The 18,874-nt window shown below is 41.5% G+C and overlaps 1 protein-coding gene across 3 annotated transcripts; it reads left to right on the top strand.

Annotated features, from left to right (window-relative positions):
• The first annotated feature begins 1,092 nt into the window (after positions 1 to 1,092).
• LOC100566568 (olfactory receptor 2AP1) lies at positions 1,093 to 17,998 on the top strand. Of its 3 annotated transcripts, none has more exons than XM_062984197.1 (5): positions 1,093 to 1,965; positions 3,716 to 3,862; positions 7,363 to 7,527; positions 9,458 to 9,517; positions 15,813 to 17,998. In XM_062984197.1, exon 5 carries the CDS (start codon positions 15,828 to 15,830, stop codon positions 16,782 to 16,784), a length of 957 nt encoding a protein of 318 aa, XP_062840267.1. In that variant the 5' UTR covers positions 1,093 to 1,965; positions 3,716 to 3,862; positions 7,363 to 7,527; positions 9,458 to 9,517; positions 15,813 to 15,827; the 3' UTR covers positions 16,785 to 17,998. The 3 variants fall into 3 exon arrangements, with proteins under 3 accessions (XP_062840267.1, XP_008114663.1, XP_003224569.2); XM_008116456.3 differs by lacking the exon at positions 15,813 to 17,998 and adding an exon at positions 10,481 to 12,510 and having other exon boundaries at positions 1,107 to 1,965; XM_003224521.4 differs by lacking the exon at positions 15,813 to 17,998 and adding an exon at positions 14,168 to 14,256 and having other exon boundaries at positions 1,133 to 1,965.
• Positions 17,999 to 18,874: the final 876 nt, after the last annotated feature.

Below are 18,874 nucleotides of genomic sequence, written 5' to 3'. Positions count from 1 at the left end.
AAGGAAGACAACTCAAGTTAATTGCTATAAATTTCAAAAGGATTTTTTTTTCTTATGGGGTCCTTGGTTTGGTTTTCAATACTCTGAACCCCATCAGTTCCAAACTCTATCACATTAGTCGCCGGAATTGCCACACATTGTTAGTCATCGCCCCATGCCCCTCATCATTCTACTTATACTTAACCCATCTCACGGAGTGAAGCATCCGTTGCCCGGCTTTCCCCCCATTGTTACTAGTGCAACATAGGAAGCCTCTTTTGTTGCCACTGTGGGGACATAAACTGATTCCTCTCCATTTGCACAATGGAGCCCTGCCGGAAGTGGCAGTACATCATGGGATACAAGCTGGGGGGCTCTGTGGAGAAGAACTGGTGTATGCTGTCAAAATTAGCCCATCTGATGAGGTAGTAAGTCACCCAGTAGTTCGTGCAGTACTGGAGGACGCATACCATTTTCCTTAAAAAAATCCCTTTTAAAAAAATTAAACAATCTCAAGGTACACAGATTCATGTTTTCCTTAATATCTATGTTAACATTCAGGTGCGTAGGTTTCGCTATCTATATAGGGTTACTGAATTGAAAACTTGTATCTTTACTTGGATTATGATTCTGCTCAGCCACAAAAACTCACTGGTGACCTTGAGCAACTCACACACTTTTAGCTTCAGAAAATTCCATGATAAGTTCACCTTAGGGTTCCCATAAGATGAAAGCAACCAGAAGAATAAGAAAGAAGAGGGTGTTGCTTATCACACAACTAGGTTATTATTACAAATTATTATAAAGATTATGTATGAAATTGGAACAGTCGAAGAGTCGAAAACGACTGAACGAGTGAGACGACGCCGACGATGAAATTGGAGCTGCTAGTGGCACAGAGGGTTAAACTGCTGAGCTGCTGAACTTGCTGACCGAAAGATCGGCAGTTCAAATCCAGGGAGCGGACTGAGGTCTCGCTGTTAGCCCCAGCTTCTGCCAACCTAGCAAATGGGAGTAGATCAATGGGTACTGCTTCGGCAGTCATGCCGGCCACATGACTTTGGAACTGTCTGCAGACACTGCTGGCTCTTTGGCTTAGAAATGGAGATGAGCACCAATCCCCAGAGTCGGTCACAACTAGACTTAATGTCAGGGGAAAACCTTTACCTTTAGTTTATGTATAAAATTACTTTCATGTTATGTGTATAAAGTGTATATGAAGCGTAAATGGATTTTATGTTCCCATCTCCAAGATATGTCATTTTGTACATATATGCAAATTCAAGTATTTTTAAAAACCCAAAATATTTCAAAATCTGCAACACTTCTGGCCCCAAGCATTTCAGTATAAGGGGTATTCAACCTACTGTCATTGTGCCTCATAAAGATTCCGCATGTTATCGACATTTTTGGCATTACTAATAGTTTTCAGTGATGTTGGAAGTTGGATGAGAGTGCAAAACAGGTTTGTCAGGAAGACATAAGTTTGGGAGGCACGATCCATTAAAAATGATATAGAGTTTTTTTCGGGTTACGTAAGTAAGCTGTTGCCTCTGGGATTTGGCAAGGAATCATAATCCTAATGTGCTTGAGTAGTTTGTAATAGTTTCAAAAGAGTTCTGTATGGGGAAAACCTTTACAAAACCGTACAGGAACAGAATTGTGATTAAAATGTAAAACAAAATTACCGTGCTTTAACTCAACAGAGCTGAAGTGGTGCTTTGGAACAGCCACGCCTCTTGTTTACCCTGTCTCAGTATGTAGTAGCTGAAGTTATGTTGGCTGTTGCAAATGCCACAATTATATATGAGTATCTTAAGAGGATGTTGCAATCTGTAATGAAAGGTGTATGGCAGTCGTTCCAGAAAAACAGCATGAGGAAGTACGGACTCTTTCAGACTGTGGAGTGATTGGCAACTATGGGGTCCTTTTCCCACCTTCTCATTTATCTCTGGCTGACGATGCCTTTCAGTGCAGCATTTTTAGGTAAGAACACTTCCTTCCTCTTCCAGAACACCTTGCAAAAGAGCTAACCTTCTCCATTTCCTACTTTCTTTAGATCTTGCCTGTTGCAAGAGTAGAGGCACTTGCAAATATACAAGCCTACACATATTTCCACAGAAGTCAGTCTTGTCCTGTTTAATTGGCATTACTTTCTCACAAGTATGTTTAGGATTACTGTCTGCAGACGAAATAAAACAGGAAAGAAGGTGGCTTGTTGATTTGGCAGAAAAGGCAGGAAAGTCGCTTGTGGGTTTTGTGATAACCCAGTCCCTTTGGAATTAGAACTGATACCTCGAGAAGTCTGATCTGACCATGGTGGTCCATGCCTTAGTTACCTCTAGACTGGACTATTGCAATGCGCTCTACGTGGGGCTGCCTTTGAAGACGGCCCGGAAATTACAACTAGTACAGCGTTCGGCAGCCAGGCTTCTAACCGGAGCGAATTACAGGGTGTGTTCAACGCCTCTGTTTAAGGAGCTTCACTGGCTGCCATTTACTTTCCGGGCCCAATTCAAGGTGCAGGTTATCACCTACAAAGCCCTAAACGGTTTGGGACCCACCTACCTTAGAGACCGCATCTCCCTCTATGAACCCACACGTTCTCTTCGCTCGTCGGGGGAGGCCCTTCTCTCACTCCCACCACCCTCGCAGTCGCAGTTGGTGGGGACGAGAGAGAGGGCCTTCTCCGTCGTGGCCCCCTGGCTTTGGAACTCTCTTCCTAGAGAGATCAGGCAGGCCCCTACCCTCCTCTCCTTCCGGAAGAGCTTAAAAACCTGGCTCTTCCAAAAGGCCTTCGATGTTTAGTTGTTGCTGGATTGATCTATCTGTCCATTCCATAATAGTCCCATTGTTGTTGTCTTGCCATTTTATACCGCACTTTATTGTCCATTCAACTGTGAAATTTCCTTTTCCCATTTTGTAACACTCTGCATTTCACCTGGGATCTATGAATTAGTCTCCTGTTTTTAACACTGTATCCTTCTTGTTGATTTTAATGATTGTTTTTATTGATGTTGGTGTTTTTTACTGGGATAATTGTTTTATTGCTTTGTTACTGTTATTTGTTTGTTTTATCGGGCCAGGCCCCATGTAAGCTGCCCCAAGTCCCTTCGGGGAGATGGGGTGGGGTATAAAAAAAAGTTATTATTATTACTATTATTATTATTATTGTTATTATTATTATATAGTTACTTAGTTTAAAGTACGCAACATGAGAGAAGTATTTTATATAATCTGAATAAAATACTCATTATATTTTATTATTTTGGTAGTTGGTTGGTATGGGTCTTGGTGCTTTTGACACATTTTATGTAGCATGTAGATTATTAATTATTAATTTTTATTTTGCTTTCAGTCAGAAAAACATAATTAAATAATTTGTAATTATTTTCAAAGATAATCACAGCCTCACCCAAATCTCATGATACTTGGGTACACAAACAAACCTTCAAAAGTTTCAAGAAGGGTTTCTTGGCATGTATGTGTATATCTCTCTTCATGTGTTTGTCCTTCAGAAAAAAATCTTTCTGAAGAATACATGAAAATAATTTCATTTTTGAAGTTTGATGACTGATTTTTCTAAAGGTATCATACCAAGAATTTCTGCATATCCATACATTTTTTTTGTAGATTAGGAAACAGAATAGTAAAGTGAATAATAAATTAATCTTTTATTACAACGAAACCATGAACCTTTTGCTTGTTTTTCTTATTTTCTCTTGTGTTCCTTCAGACTTTTCAGCCTGTGTCTTCCCTTTTGTCTATAAAAACAAGACATACCCAACCTGCACCAAGGATGGATCTAGGACAGACCAGCTGTGGTGTGCTACAACAAGTAACTATGACAAAGGGCACCGGTGGAAACCTTGTTATGAGAAAGGTAGGAGGATATTCATTACTTTGAAAAACTTTTGAAAAGGCCACTACACAACTGGAATGAATAATAATAATAATATACTCTATCTATATTCCGGTCTTTCTTCCTGAGGGGAGCCAGAGCATATTACAGAATATATATACAGCAAACATTCAATGCTGTTATACAATAAACAACAAAGACAGACAGTATATAGACAGAGGCAAGGCTTCCCTCTTTTTTTCATTTCCGGAATCTAGAGTCTGTGCTCGACTCAGCCATGGGGAGGTGTTATTGTTCAATTTTTCCATGTTGAGGAGCTTGTTGTCTATGGACACCTTCCTGATCAAATTGCTGGCAAGTCTTCAGGGCGCCTTTTACCTCTCTGCCAAAGTGGTACCTATTTATCCACTCACTACTATTGCTTTTTTTGAACTGTTAGGTAAGAAGAAGCTAGGGCTGACAGCGGAGGCTCAACCTGACCCGCGGTTTGAACTGCTGACCTTCTTGTTGGCAAGATTTTCTGTAGTTGGTGGATTAACCCGTTGTGCAAACTGCGCCCCCTGAATGGGGACAAACATGCATATGATGTTGCTATTACAGTTCAAGAGGTATCGTAATGCCATAATCTTGTATAGTAGGAGTGCTATAATCCTGTATAGTAGGACTACAGTATAGGACTGCATCATAGAACCTATAGATTCCTAGAGAAGTGTCATTGCAGTTAAAATAAATACATCAGGACCTTCACATTTGCTGGGGTTAGGGGCACAGGATTGCTGCAAAAGCAGACAAACTGTAAATATAAAGCCACTCCTTAAAACATTTTCTAGGAATTTGTAGGTCCTCCTGCATAACTCAGTGGTCAATGTTCACTGGGAAGTAACCACTAAAAGCATGCTACAAATGGCAAGAGAAGTGTTTTTCTGTAGCAATATCTGGTTCTGTAGGACAATTCCATGGTCAACTTCCACTGCAAGTTGACTATAATGTCATATTGGAGGACCCATGTACTGGAGGTAGCCAGTAGGCTTGCTCAAATAATTCGATTTCCCCGTTTGTCGTTAGTAATTCGTTAGTTTTGTAACTTGTGAAGCAATATTCGACCTAGATTGTCCACTCGTGTGGATCCCGCGGTTTCAAACCGCGATAGGCCCTTTTTCTAATGTCGTCGGTTTTTTTTCGTTAGGAAAACAAGGTTTTGCAAATCACCCAAACTTGTTTAAGAGCACTGGGGCAACCTAGATATTGTTTCCACTTTGTGGCCAATCAGAGAGCACGTTTAACCTAGGGGAGGGGCTTGTACGTCCTGAATGAAAAGAGCGTGCAAGGGAGCCTCGTGGCTCATTTGGCTTGGGATCTGCAGAGAGAGGGTGGTTGGGACTGAGATTCCAGGCGGGCAGGCAAGATTGCTTCCTTCCTTGGCTGAGCTAAAGAAGACTGGGAGAAAGGGTGGGTGGGTGAGGAGGAAAATGGGTGGGTGGGTGTTTGGGTTAGGGTGTTTTTTCAAAGGGCCTTTGGGCTTTTTCCCCCCACCAGCTTGGCGTTTGCCATTTGCCCACCAGCCCTGCAATTTTTCTGCTGCGCCATATTGCCTGGTGCGGGGTGGGCTTTTTTATTTCGGAGAAAGAGGAGTTCAGCAGCTTTTTGGGCGTTTGATTAGGAAACTTTTCTTTGCATAGGCATTAAAGTGAGTTGCAAATAGAAGAAATCAAATATTCCAATTTTCATTTTGCAAAGTCTGGCAAAACTCCCCATAATCCACCGAAAAACAACTTGGGGAAAAGAGAGGGTGTATTGTTTTTCTCTCTTTCCTTTCTCTGAGCTGCTCATAGGGCTGGCAGCAGAGACTCTCTTTCCCTATCAACGCTAGCAAAGTCTGGCAAAAGGTTGCAAGTCCCATAATCCTCCGCAATACCACTTGGCTTGGGCAAAAGGGAGGGTGTATTTGTTTTTCCCTCTTTCCTTTCTCTGAGCTGCTCATAGGGCTGGCAGCAGAGACTCTCTTTCCCTATCAATGCTAGCAAAGTCTGGCAAAAGGTTGCAAGTCCCATAATCCTCCGCAATACCACTTGGCTTGGGCAAAAGGGAGGGTGTATTTGTTTTTCCCTCTTTCCTTTCTCTGAGCTGCTCATAGGGCTGGCAGCAGAGACTCTCTTTCCCTATCAACGCTAGCAAAGTCTGGCAAAAGGTTGCAAGTCCCATAATCCTCCGCAATACCACTTGGCTTGGGCAAAAGGGAGGGTCTATTTGTTTTTCCCTCTTTCCTTTCTCTGAGCTGCTCATAGGGCTGGCAGCAGAGACTCTCTTTCCCTATCAACGCTAGCAAAGTCTGGCAAAAGGTTGCAAGTCCCATAATCCTCCGCAATACCACTTGGCTTGGGCAAAAGGGAGGGTCTATTTGTTTTTCCCTCTTTCCTTTCTCTGAGCTGCTCATAGGGCTGGCAGCAGTGACTCTCTCTGATAAATCAAACCAACGTCGCACAAATCTTACATTTATTGGGAGGGGGAAGGGCTTGACCACTGTGGTATAAATGGCCTCCAATCTGGATGCCTGGGGAAAGTCATTGCGCATTGTGGCAGCACAATGTGTCTCTTGGCCAATGGCCACCAATGTCCTAACATTTTGACAGATTTACGGGCACTGAAACAATGTTACACAAGTAGAAGAAGGACTTTCACAGTGAAGGAACCCCTATTGAACAGGAAATAACAATTCAAAAGCAGGAACAGATTTTTGCAATTGTTAAATAAAGTTTTTTAATATGAACTATGAAATTGTGCAATAAATCTTAGGAAAGGGCAAACGCTCTGCAATTTAGCGAGCAAGCAGGGTGGATGGTGTTCTCCCACTGTACCAAATTTGATCAGTATAGCTGAAAAAATGAATGCAGGAGAGTCCCATAAAAGCCCCCCCCGGGCTGTTTTGGGCCACTGCGCATGCGTGTCCGCCATTAACGAATTACTTTTGAAACTAACGAATTTTCGTTAATTTCGAATTTTTATGGGGGCAAAATTCGGAAATGACATCAGAAACGAAATGCTACCCCCCCCCCCTACTTTTGAAACGAGTTTAGAATCAATTTTTTCGTGGATCGCTCAAGCCTAGTAGCCAGGCATGATCCAGGACCCATGCATGGCTGCCAACCCAGTTTTTTCATTGCAACCAATAAACAAATTGTGGCCTTTGGTTATCCCAAACCATTGTATTTGTCTTTGCTTGCAGGTTCCTGGCAGGGGGAGGCTGGCTGCCACTGTCCACGCAAAACATCAACCAAACTTGTCACTCCTCCAAACACTGATTATTTTCTTCATGCAGGCAGAAGCATGGAGAAAGTTAAAATGGATGTTGAAGGGATTGGGAGTGAAGACTGTCAGTCTCTGCTGTCACTGGGACTGCGGAAGAGGTTCTTCATTTCAGCCTACAGCGCTTGTTCAAGAGGAACAATGCCATGTTTGCTTAAAGGTGTTCATGTTGGATTGTGACCCTCATACACCTATTCTGTCTCTCTTGTATTTAACAGAACATGGTGGGAACACAGATGGACAACCCTGTGTGTTCCCTTTTGTTTATAAGGGACGGAAGTTTTATACATGCACAGATGAGCATGTGAGACCGCGGATGTTCTGGTGTGCTACAACAAACAACTTTGATAAAGACAGAAAATGGAGCTACTGTGCAGATACCAGTAAGTATTAGTGTTGTGCTTTTGTATGGAATTGTTGTTTGTTGTGTAGTTTCATTTTTGTATTTGTATCCCACTAACGAAAATGGGCTGCCTATCACTGCCTATAAAATCCATACACTCAAGTTGCCATTGTTTGCACAATATCCAACATATGTGCGCGTAATATATGAACCATTTCCTGTGAAAATGGATCAGATTACACATAGTGTGGAATAAGAATTCTGCAGGTGGGACTCCACTATGGCTATATCATCACCCCAAAGACTCATGGCTTTGCTGCGATAGTCCCCAAACAGGCCCAACTGTTCACAATGTCCCAAAGTGCATGGAAGTGTTAGAGCAGTGGTTATCATCCTGTGGGTCCCCAGATGTTTTTCGCCTTCAACTCCCAGAAGTCCTATCAGCTTTTTTTTCGTGTCAGGAGCGACTTGAGAAACTGCAAGTCGCTTCTGGTGTGAGAGAATTGTCTATCTGCAAGGACATTGCCCTGGGGACGCCCGGATGTTTTGATGTTTATCATCCTTGTGGGAGGCTTCTCTCATGTCCCCACATGGAGCTGGAGCTGATCGAGGGAGCTTATCCTCGCTCTCCTCGGGTGGGATTCGAACCTGGCAGCTTTCAGATCAGCAACCCAACCTTCAAGTCACAAGGCTTTAATCAACTATGCCACCAGGAGCTATCCTATCAGCTGGTAAACTGGCTGGATTTCTGGGAGTTGTAGGTCAAAACATCTGGGGACCCACAGGTTGAGAACCACTGTGCTAGAACTTTAGGGAAGGGCCATTCCCTGACTTTGCCTAATGTGGGGCAAGACTGTGTTAAGCAGCCTTGCCCAGTGCTAAGAGTGAGTCTGTTCTGTGTGTCATGTGGATGCCATTGAGTTTATTTGTTCCTTCTTTAAGGCCCTTGTAGATGAGCTCATAAAAAGCCCCTAGACATTTTGTGTGCAATTTGTTGGGGAAAACGAATTACAACTCAAACTTCACATATTATTTTGCCCTCAAACCAGTCATGCAGCATAATTTTAAACTTGAAGGAACTGAAATAGTCCTATATCATTATGAGAAGCAATAAATGGCATAATCGTAGTACTCATCACCTAATTACAGGTCAAAGCAAGTTTGGCAGTAAAGTCACAGGAGGAAGCTCCTTTGGACCCAGTTCTTTTGTTTAAAGGTTTTGAATAAATATATCCTCATTGATGTATCAGGAATGACCTAGGTTTATTGTTGTTGTATTTGAGAAAGTTAAACAAAAGTGTTTATTTATTTATTTACCATATTTATATATGAATGATTTTTTTTGTTCAAGAAACAAATGCTACAGGCAGGACTGCTGAGATTGGCTTTGGGGACTGGTAACTTTTCAGTTGGTGGAGGGGGGATCCAGCTATGGTTTCTAGGGTTTTCAGATAGCAATACTGGACTACCTTCTGTATTGCCAGACCAGCTCATCAATAACTGTTACATATGATATAGGCACATATATAAATCTGAAACATGTTTTGCAAACATTCCAGACTCTTGTGGAAGTCCAGAACTCTCATGAGAGCCCTCTCACATGAGATCTGAGTGAAGGTTTATATATATGTCTGCTGTACATATTACTCTGCTTGTTTGGTAGGTTCTGTAGAGCTAGCTATGTTCACAACACATAAATCTCTGTAGCATCTATACCCTTTAAAATCTTGATTTAAAACATAAGGTTTTTCAACAATGTGCCAGTCCATAATAGATGAATGGCCTGTCTCAGCATTATAGGTTGCACATTGCATCAAGTCCCAACTACTAAAGTTTAATGCCTTAACTAGTTTGGGCCTTAAACGTCTGAGAGATGGTTTCATCGTTTGTGTTCCACAACAATCTGTGGACTGGGAGCTGTATTATAACTAACTCCCTTTTCTTCATTGTTGTTCTTCTTGTTCTTTTAGTCCTTATCAAGAAGCCAAGCCATGATGCAAATCCAGAAAGGACTCCCTGTGACCCTTCGGGTAAGAACATACTTGTTCTAGCAAATAGATAGGTGCAAGAAACATAGCAGAGCCAGCTGTATTGGAAAACCAATGTGGTATAGTATTCTGAGCATTGGATTATGGTGCTGGTGAACAGGATTTTGAATACTTGTCTAGCCATGGAAACTCACTTGGTGACCTTGGACAGGTGACGTGCTCTACTCTCAGTGGAAAGCAAAGACAAACCTGTGGATCCACTGATTTAGGATCCATGGGATGCTTCTGTACTCATGTTTTTGGAAGCATTAAGTGCTGATATTTGTAAAATGTTGGGAGGAACCTACCAGGAAAGGCAAGATGCTGTCCCCTTCTCTTTCCACCCTTAAATTAATTGAGACCAGTTTCTAGAAACTGAAGTAAACTGAGAACAAAGGACAGAGGAGGAAAGAGAAACTGGGGCACTTTAAAAGAAATTGAGAAGGTGGAACAATAAGAGAATTAATTTGGAGCATCACTGCAAATTCAGGAAACTTTGAGAGTATGCTTCTGCCTTCTCCTTTATTTGAGCAGTAGTCTAATCATTTAACATGGGCTAGAATGGCGTTCCAGGCAGTTATGCCGGCCACATGACCTTGGAGGTGTCTACGGACAACGCTGGCTCTTCGGCTTAGAAATTGAGATGAGCATCAACCCCCAGAGTCGTATACGACTGGACTTAACGTCAGGGGAAACTTTTACCTTTACTAGAATGGGAAGAGTGCAGGTGATAAATGTTCCTTGGGTCATAGCCCTACTGGGGATCAGGATTAGAAGACCCAGAAGCCTTGGTAAAAATTTTATATCATGTTTCTGCCTCAGCAGGTAACAATCCCCGTTTTTTAAAATTAGGCATCAGCATTTCTTTGCTATGCGTTTGCTTCTTGGATTTTACAGACAGACTAAACAAATAAACATTTACAATGTTTCATTTTCCCTCTATTGCAATTCTTTATTGTCTCATAGCTTCAAACAGGATACAGATGTGAAAGGCTAACATCCATCCAGGAAAAGGGTCAAATTAAGGACAAAGACCATGGAAGAGATCCAGAAATTGTGAACTAACTTAATTATCTGAAGTTCATTTCCAGATACCTGGGTGGAACATTTATTTTAACAGTTTAGTTTTGATTTTTGGGAGTTTTGTTTGAAACAAATTCCTCCTTAAAGGCAGTAGTTTCTTTTACTCTCTTGTAGAGAAAAGTTTAAAGCAACAGGTTTTCAAGCAAAGATATTGCTCTACAATTCTTTTTTTCTTTTCTTTTTTGAGCTTCTGCTTCCTTGCAGAGGATTTCCACGACCGGTTTTGACTTGTATTAGGTTTTCCTCAGGTGGACAAGTATAATATTGCAGTGAATCTAAAGGGAACAAACATAAATGACCAGGAACAGTTTCTTAATAGACAAGTATATTTATATATTACATCTATCTTCCACATTCTAATGGTCTTCAGAAAAATACCTTCCACTGATTGTAGTAAAAGGTATAGTAAAAATATCAGAGTAACAACAGGTTTCATCATCTCTAACACCTATTTCTATGAGTTATTTTGGAAGCCTGCTACTGTACTTTTAAAATAACAATGTCAAAAGATAAAAATAACCTTGGTGCATTAAAAAAAACCCCATGTCTAAGGAGACTGTGATCTCCCCATGGGAAGACAGAAAAACAAGGGAGAGTGTTCATTCTGATGAAATATTAAAGACATGAAGTTGATAACACATGTGCTTTTTTTAAAACGGTTAAGAATGCACTGAAATAATAAAGAAGATGAGGTGAAAGGATGAAGTCTTTGTCCCAAAGAAAGACATAGCAGAACAGGTAAATGAAATTCTAGCACCACCATCACTTTATAATATGTAGAGGTGTTTTAACAGGTGAAGATAATATGGGATCAAATTATGTTTGATAAAGCAGTGGATTATCCATATCTACTTATGTCTTATTTTCAATCACATACTCATATGTAAAACTAAATCTTGGGGGGAGGCAGGGTGGATGAAGATATGTAGTCTGAGACTAACTAGAGTGTTTTATGTGTGAAGCTGAGCTGAAATCTGTATCCAGCACTGAAGGTTTACTGGGTGATCTTGCACTAGCCAAAATGTGCTATTTTGTCCTATTTTACAAAGTAGTCAGGAGTTTTCCAAGCTGCTGAATCTAATAGTGGGTTCAGCACTGTGGAAAGGGTCTTCTAAAATTATTTCTCAAATCCAGAATAGATTCACTCCACAGATTCATTCATTCATAAATATTTACATATTGTTTGATCGAAGAATTTCAGACAAGTGTACATTAATACACACACACACACTTCATGAGGTCCAAGGAAAAGATGTTAGGCTAGGCTAAATAATGAAGTCCACAATGAAAACTAAGGATATATGGAAGCTTTAGACTTCTAGTGGAATTGCATTTCTCATAGCAGAATACCATAGAAATTACTGGTAGAAGATAGTGAGGATTTTAAAAAAATACAAAGTGGTGGCACAAGGAAACCTATATGTTGCTCTGAACTTCTTTAAGAAAGAGAGAGATAATAATATGATATTACTACATTCATTCTGAATATGTTATCATTGTTATTCAACTGGTATGGCAATTTTACCACAGAACTGGAGGTGGGAAACTTGATTATGAAAACAGGAACATGTAGTACGATACAGTAGGAATTCTAAAGAAGGGGAAGATAGTATTGTATAAATCTAACCCTGCTTTAATTTAGTGAACAAACTGCATTGAAATCAAGTGAATGTATTTCTAAGTAGACATATGTAGGAATGTGCTGTCAGCTCTCAAACTGAATACTGAGTAATTTACCATCTAATTCAATGTTGTACACACAGATTAGCAGTGGCTTACCGGGGTTTCAAAAGGCCATGGCCATTGCTTCCTGGAGATGACAGGGTTGTATGTTCTCTATTGTAGAGCCATTACTTATCCTTTCACAAACATTTCAGGATCCCAGATTCTTTACAGGGAGATCACAGAGCCATTATGCACATTATTATTATTATTATTATTATTATTATTATTATTATTATTATTATTATTATTATTATTATTATTGTGGTATTGAAATCCTTCATGGTATCACTTTAGACTGCAGATAAGGCAAAGGCAGTTATGAGTATTCTCTCATGTTTTGCATTGACTGTCAGGAAGAGGTTTCTTTTCTAACCATTTCTCCTGATATGCAAGAAATAATGTTGATGTACTATGTGGGAATAAATCTACTGATATAGATAATGGAAGCAGAACATAAACAGCTAAGTGAAAGAAATAAGATGACAGAGAAACTGGCTGCTGTATTTCATATTGTCAACCTTATCTGGCCAACTCTGAGTGATCTTTGAAAAAACATAACTATTAGTCTAGCACATTGACAAGATTCTACCTAGTGGCACCAACTAGTTCCAACCTTGGGATAGTTCAGCCCCAATGTACCTGAACCTTTCAATGCAGGATGTGGAGGATGGCTGTAATCATTATATCTAGTCTAAGCACAAGATTATTGGTGTAGCAATTTATCATCTTCCTTTCCAATACTGTGATACTGTGAAATAACCCAAACTGGATTTCTAATATTGATTTCTTTGTATAATGTATTGTGTTAGATATGAAATAGAAATTGAAAAGTGTGATTCCCATTTTCAATTTCAACTTCAGTTTTGTATCTAGCTGTTAAAAACAGGAAAAGAAGAAAAACAATTGGCTCAGTTTCTATATCAATGTGAATTTCTACATGTATTTACTTTAGAATTCTGCATTACTAGTACTAGGGTGTTTCTGGGGTAAAAGCTCTAAATATATTCCCTTATTTTTGCACACTATGTATTTTGACTAGAAAATGGGCAAAATCTAGCATTCCACCAAGAATGCTATAAAATATGTTTTGCTTTCCACTGATTGTGCCACTCAAAACCAGAGTTACATAGGAAAGGGGGCCAGGCTGTGGTGCAGGCTGGTGAGCAGCCTGCTGCAATAAACCACTGACCATGAGGTCATGACTTCAAGGCCAGCCCCTGGCGAGGTGAGCACCCGTCAATTAAAAAAATAAAAAATAGCCCCTGCTCGTTGCTGACCTAGCAACCCGAAAGATAGTTGCATCTATCATGTAAGAAATAACGTACCACTTACAAAGTGGGAAGGCAAATTTAACTAATTTATGATGTTGGAATTTAACTAATTTATGATGTTGTTGCTGTAAATAAATAAATAAATAAATAATACTTTTCCTTTCCGGTTATGGATTCTACCAATGAAATATTATGACTGGATTCTCTTCTAATCTAGTAGAATACAGACCACAGTAAAGTCAAGACAACAAATCAACCATGAATCCAACCTATTTTACTCCCATGCTATCTTAACTACTTGGAAGGTGAACTGGCTGCACAGGGAATAGATCAGAAACTATATATCTGAATCAAACAAGAGTTTATTAACTGAAAAGAATTGTAGACGTTCTCTCCTCCTGAGTCTCACTACAAAGTCTTTATGAGGAGAGGTAAAGTCTTTGAGAGATAGACCCAGTTCTGGCTTTACTGAGGCTCTTGAATCTTTATTTCTTCTTATTTTCTCTTTCTTGTATGGTGTTCAGCTGTCTGTAAGATGGTCTCAATATTTAACTCTGACTGTACTTGAATATAGATCCAACTGAACTTGAATACAACTCCGACTGGACTTGAATACAGCTTCGATTGGATATGCTATTTTGTAGACCTTCCGGCCTTCCTCTCTCTTCAGGGCCGGCCCCACTCATGCGGCAGCTGACGCCGCCGCCTCGGGCGCAGGCCCGGGGGGGCGCCGTCAGGCTGGGCGGGAGGCGGGGCACCGCCCTGACGGTGCCCCGCCTCCCGCCCAGTGCGCCCTGGCCCGTCTGGCCTGCTTGAAAAGGCCAGACGGGCGAGCGGGAGTAGCGTGGGAGGCGGGGCCAGCTCTGACGCCGCTCCCCCCCCCCGCCCAGCGTGCCTTGGCCCCGCCTCCCACGCTGCGTGGGAGGCAGGGCCAAGGCACGCTGGGCGGGGGGGGGAGCGGCGTCAGAGCTGGCCCCGCCTCCCACGCTACTCCCGCTCGCCCGTCTGGCCTTCCTAGAAGGCCAGAAAGCAGCGGAGGTCCCTCCAGGCCGCGATTGCGGCCTGGAGGGACCTCCGCTGCTTTCTGGCCTGGTAGGAAAGGCCAGACGGGCGAGCGGGAGTAGCGGAGGCGGAGCCAGCTCTGACGCCGCTCCCCCCCGCCCAGCGTGCCTTGGCCCTGCCTCGGGAGGCGGGGCCAAGGCACGCTGGGCGGGGGGGGGAGCGGCGTCAGAGCTGGCTCCGCCTCCGCTACTCCCGCTCGCCCGTCTGGCCTTTCCTACCAGGCCAGAAAGCAGCGGAGGTCCCTCCAGGCCGCAATCGCGGCCTGGAGGGACCTCCGCTGCTTTCTGGCCTGCTAGGAAGGCCAGACGGGCGAGTGGGAGTAGCGTGGGAGGCGGGGCCAACTCTGGCCCCGCCCCCCCGCCCAGCGTGCCCTGGCCCCGCCTCCCACGCAGCGTGGGAGGCGGGGCCAGGGCACGCTGGGCGGGGGCGGGGCCAACTGTGGCCCCGCCCCCTCACTAATCGCCATGGCCCCGCCTCCCACGCAGCGTGGGAGGCGGGGCCAGGGCGCGGGAGGCGGGGCCGGTGGCGGGGGCGCTTTTCAGCACCCCCGCTTCCCATTAAAAATTATCTCCGGCCGGCCCTGTCTCTCTTCACCATCCAATCATGAAAAGGTTTACTCTTCCAAGAACCAGAAATGCTTTGCCTGTTGCTCAGCCCCTGAGGGGATTCTTAAAGGGGCAGGGTCACGAAGGCTTCAAATGCAAAGAGGCTGTCTAGACTAACCTCCCAGAAACTGTACATAAAATATTAATCTCTCTAACTAAAAAGGGCTTAGCTAGGAGTAAACAGTGAGAGTTTTCATGGGGTATGACACAACCCTTTAATTCTTCTCAATGCAGATGAAAAGAAGAAAAAGAGTGGGTAGTGAAGTCATGCAACCATATTCTAACAACAAAGCATTTTAGCTGTCACTGGTAAAGAAGACCAGTGAACCCAAAGGCAGTGCAATCCAAAGTACATCTATTCCAAAAGTAAGCCCCACCAAGTTCACCATAGCTTATTTCAATGATTGTAACGCTATATTACTTTTCAGTTCTTTGTGGCTTTCCTACCCTTGAGCTTTATTCAATCTTTTTTCTAACTAACATAAAATATTAATGGGGGAATTAACTAAAAATTTTATTCTCATTCATTTGTAACAATATTGATCTTTGCAGGTGTGAGCTGCCACTATGGCCAAAACAGAACAGGAAAATAAAACAGCACTCACTGAATTCCTATTGCTGGGGTTTAGAGATATTGGAAATTGGCGGATTCTCCTCTTCTTCCTCTTCCTCCTGATCTATATTGTGACAATGGCTGGTAACATTCTCATCATTGTACTGGTTGTGGTTGATCGGCACCTCCACACTCCTATGTATTTCTTTTTGGTTAATCTGTCTTGCCTGGAGACTTGCTACAGCTCTAATATCCTTCCATTGATGCTGGCCAACCTTCTCAGTGGGGGTCAAGGAACCATTTCTGTTACTGGCTGCATGACCCAATACTACTTTTTTGGTTTCTTGGCAGTTTCAGAATGCTATCTTCTCGCTGCAATGTCCTATGATAGATATGTGGCTATATGTAAGCCACTGCTCTATTTAGTACTAATGAATGACAGAGTTTGTTTCCAGATGGTAGCTGGATCTTGGATCAGTGGTTCCTTGGCCATTAATATAACAATATATTTAATGAGCCAGTTACAATTCTGTGACTCTGGTAAAATCAACCATTTCTTTTGTGATTTCAACCCAATATTAAAGATGTCCTGCAGTGACACACACATGATTAAGCTTTTAACTACTCTTCTAGCTGCTATATGTTCTCTACCTCCTTTCTTGTTGACTTTGGCATCTTATGTTTCTATCATATCTACCATCATGGGTATCCCATCCGTAAGTGGGAGGCAAAAGGCCTTTTCAACTTGCTCCTCACACTTGATTGTGGTAGCCACCTTCTACGGCACCATAATGATTGTCTACATGTTGCCCAAAACTGATGCACTAAGACACCTCAACAAAATCTTCTCTCTTTTCTACACAATCCTGACACCTTTGTTCAACCCCCTGATATACAGTTTGAGGAATAGGGAGGTTAAGAAGGCCCTCAAGAAAGTTGTTGCTAAATTGTGTGTATTTGAAAGCATGTAGGGTTGCATGTTAATAAACTTTCTTATTTAATGCCAGCTTTGTTCCCATTGTAGATTTTTACCTTGTGTGTATGCTTGGGAGACAACTGTGATTTCCAAAATATATTTTTATTGCCTTTTCATTTTTGGAAAAGAGGTTCACTTTCTCCTTCCAATTTCATATATTTTTCTTTAATAAATACTTGAATAAACTTGACCTAAAAGTCTGATTTCATTTCATTGTGTTGGAATTCACATTTGGAGAAAGGGGGAAGATTTTTTTCCCCCTAAAAGGGTTCAAATGATATCAACATTTAATTTTATTTGCTTCTGTAATAGACTATTCACATGTATCCATCACATGTCACATTTTCATACCAGCCAGAAAGAGTTTGTTTGTATCATCATGTCAAATCCAACTAATGACCAATCTACTATATGGGTTTTCTTGGCAAAATTTGTTCAGATCTGGTTTGTCATTGTTTTCCTCTGTGGCTGAGAGAGGGGTTTCTTTAGTCACCCAGTAGATTTTCAAGCACTGAATAGAGATGCAAATTCTGGTCTCTCAGAGTGCTGATATCATACTCAAACCACTACATTTCACTGGCTCCAACACTATGCTGGAGGAGATGACAAATCATTATTTATTTTTATATAAATTGAAGAGAGGAAGGCAGAATATACTTCTGACACTTTATCTTGTTGCTTCCCATTGTTTCAAACATTTTTTTTCCTGCCATACATCACTTTGGGAATTATTGGTAAGTAGAAAGAAAAATTGCCCAAGGACTGCAGAACAATGTGTTAATTCCCCTCATTATTTCTCAGAAAACCCAGTTCCGCCAAAATCAACGGGGTTGGGAAGAGAGGCAAAGTTCTTATAGAGAGGCAATGCTTTAATTCTGTCTCTCACAGGGGCACGCTTGCTATAGTTTAAAAATAGCATTAAAAAGAGTACACAGTTCCCCTGTGCTAATATATCAAAGGAAATTATATATTCCTCCAAGATGAAACACATTAAGGAGGGGTGCCATAGTCCATGAGAGCATAAATATAAAATACAAATGTTCTTAGATGGAATATATAACTATGCAGACAGAATATCTGTCAGTATCAGCACTGTGCTGGGTAATGAAATGAAGGACTTTGGAACCAGGAATTTTTGGTGACAAAGATCACAACACTGCTAGAGAATACTTCTGAAAGGTAAGTTACTTTCCCCCTCTTCTATATATATAAAAGAGTGATGGCATCACGGCAATTCACAAAACAACAAAAGTACAGGCCCCCCAACCTCAAAATTTGACAACACAACCCATCATCCACGCCTCAAGGTTGATACAACAAAAAGAAAAGAAAAATAAAGTCCTAATTAGAGGGAGAGCAATAATTTTTTTTATCCAATTGCTGCCAGTTTAGAGGGCTAATCTCTGCCCACTTGGTTGCCTAGCAACCAAGGGACAGCCAGGTTTCAGTTACGGGACAGGCAGATTTAGGCCTCACTTAGACTTCTTCCACAGATTATCTAATTTGCACTGGATTATATGGCAGTGTAGACTCAAGGCCCTTCAACACAGCTATATAACCCATTTATAATCTTATATTATCTGCTTTGCACTGGATTATCTTGACTCCACACTACCATATAATCCACTTCAGTGTGCATTTTATACAGCTGTGAAGAAGGGGCCTCATATAATCCAGTTCTAAGCAGATAATATAAGATTAGAAATATACAGTAGAGTCTCACTTATCCAATGTAAACAGGCCAGCAGGATAAGTGAATATGTTGGATAATAAGAAGGGATTCAGGAAAAGCCAATTAAACATCAAATTAGGTAATCGTTATACAAATTAAACACCAAAACATCATATTATACAACAAATTTGACAGAAAAAGTAGTTCCATGCGCAGTAATGCTATGTAGTATTTACAGTAGAGTCTCACTTATCCAACACTCGCTTATCCAACGTTCTGGATTATCCAACGCATTTTTGTAGTCAATGCTTTCAATATATCGTGATATTTTGGTGCTAAATTCATAAATACAGTAATTACTATATAGCATTAATGTGTACTGAACTACTTTTTCTGACAAATTTGTTGTCTAA

Source organism: Anolis carolinensis, chromosome 6 (assembly GCF_035594765.1).
Source record: "Anolis carolinensis isolate JA03-04 chromosome 6, rAnoCar3.1.pri, whole genome shotgun sequence".
Classification (NCBI taxonomy): domain Eukaryota; kingdom Metazoa; phylum Chordata; class Lepidosauria; order Squamata; family Dactyloidae; genus Anolis; species Anolis carolinensis.
This window is presented reverse-complemented; position numbering and strand designations above follow the sequence as displayed.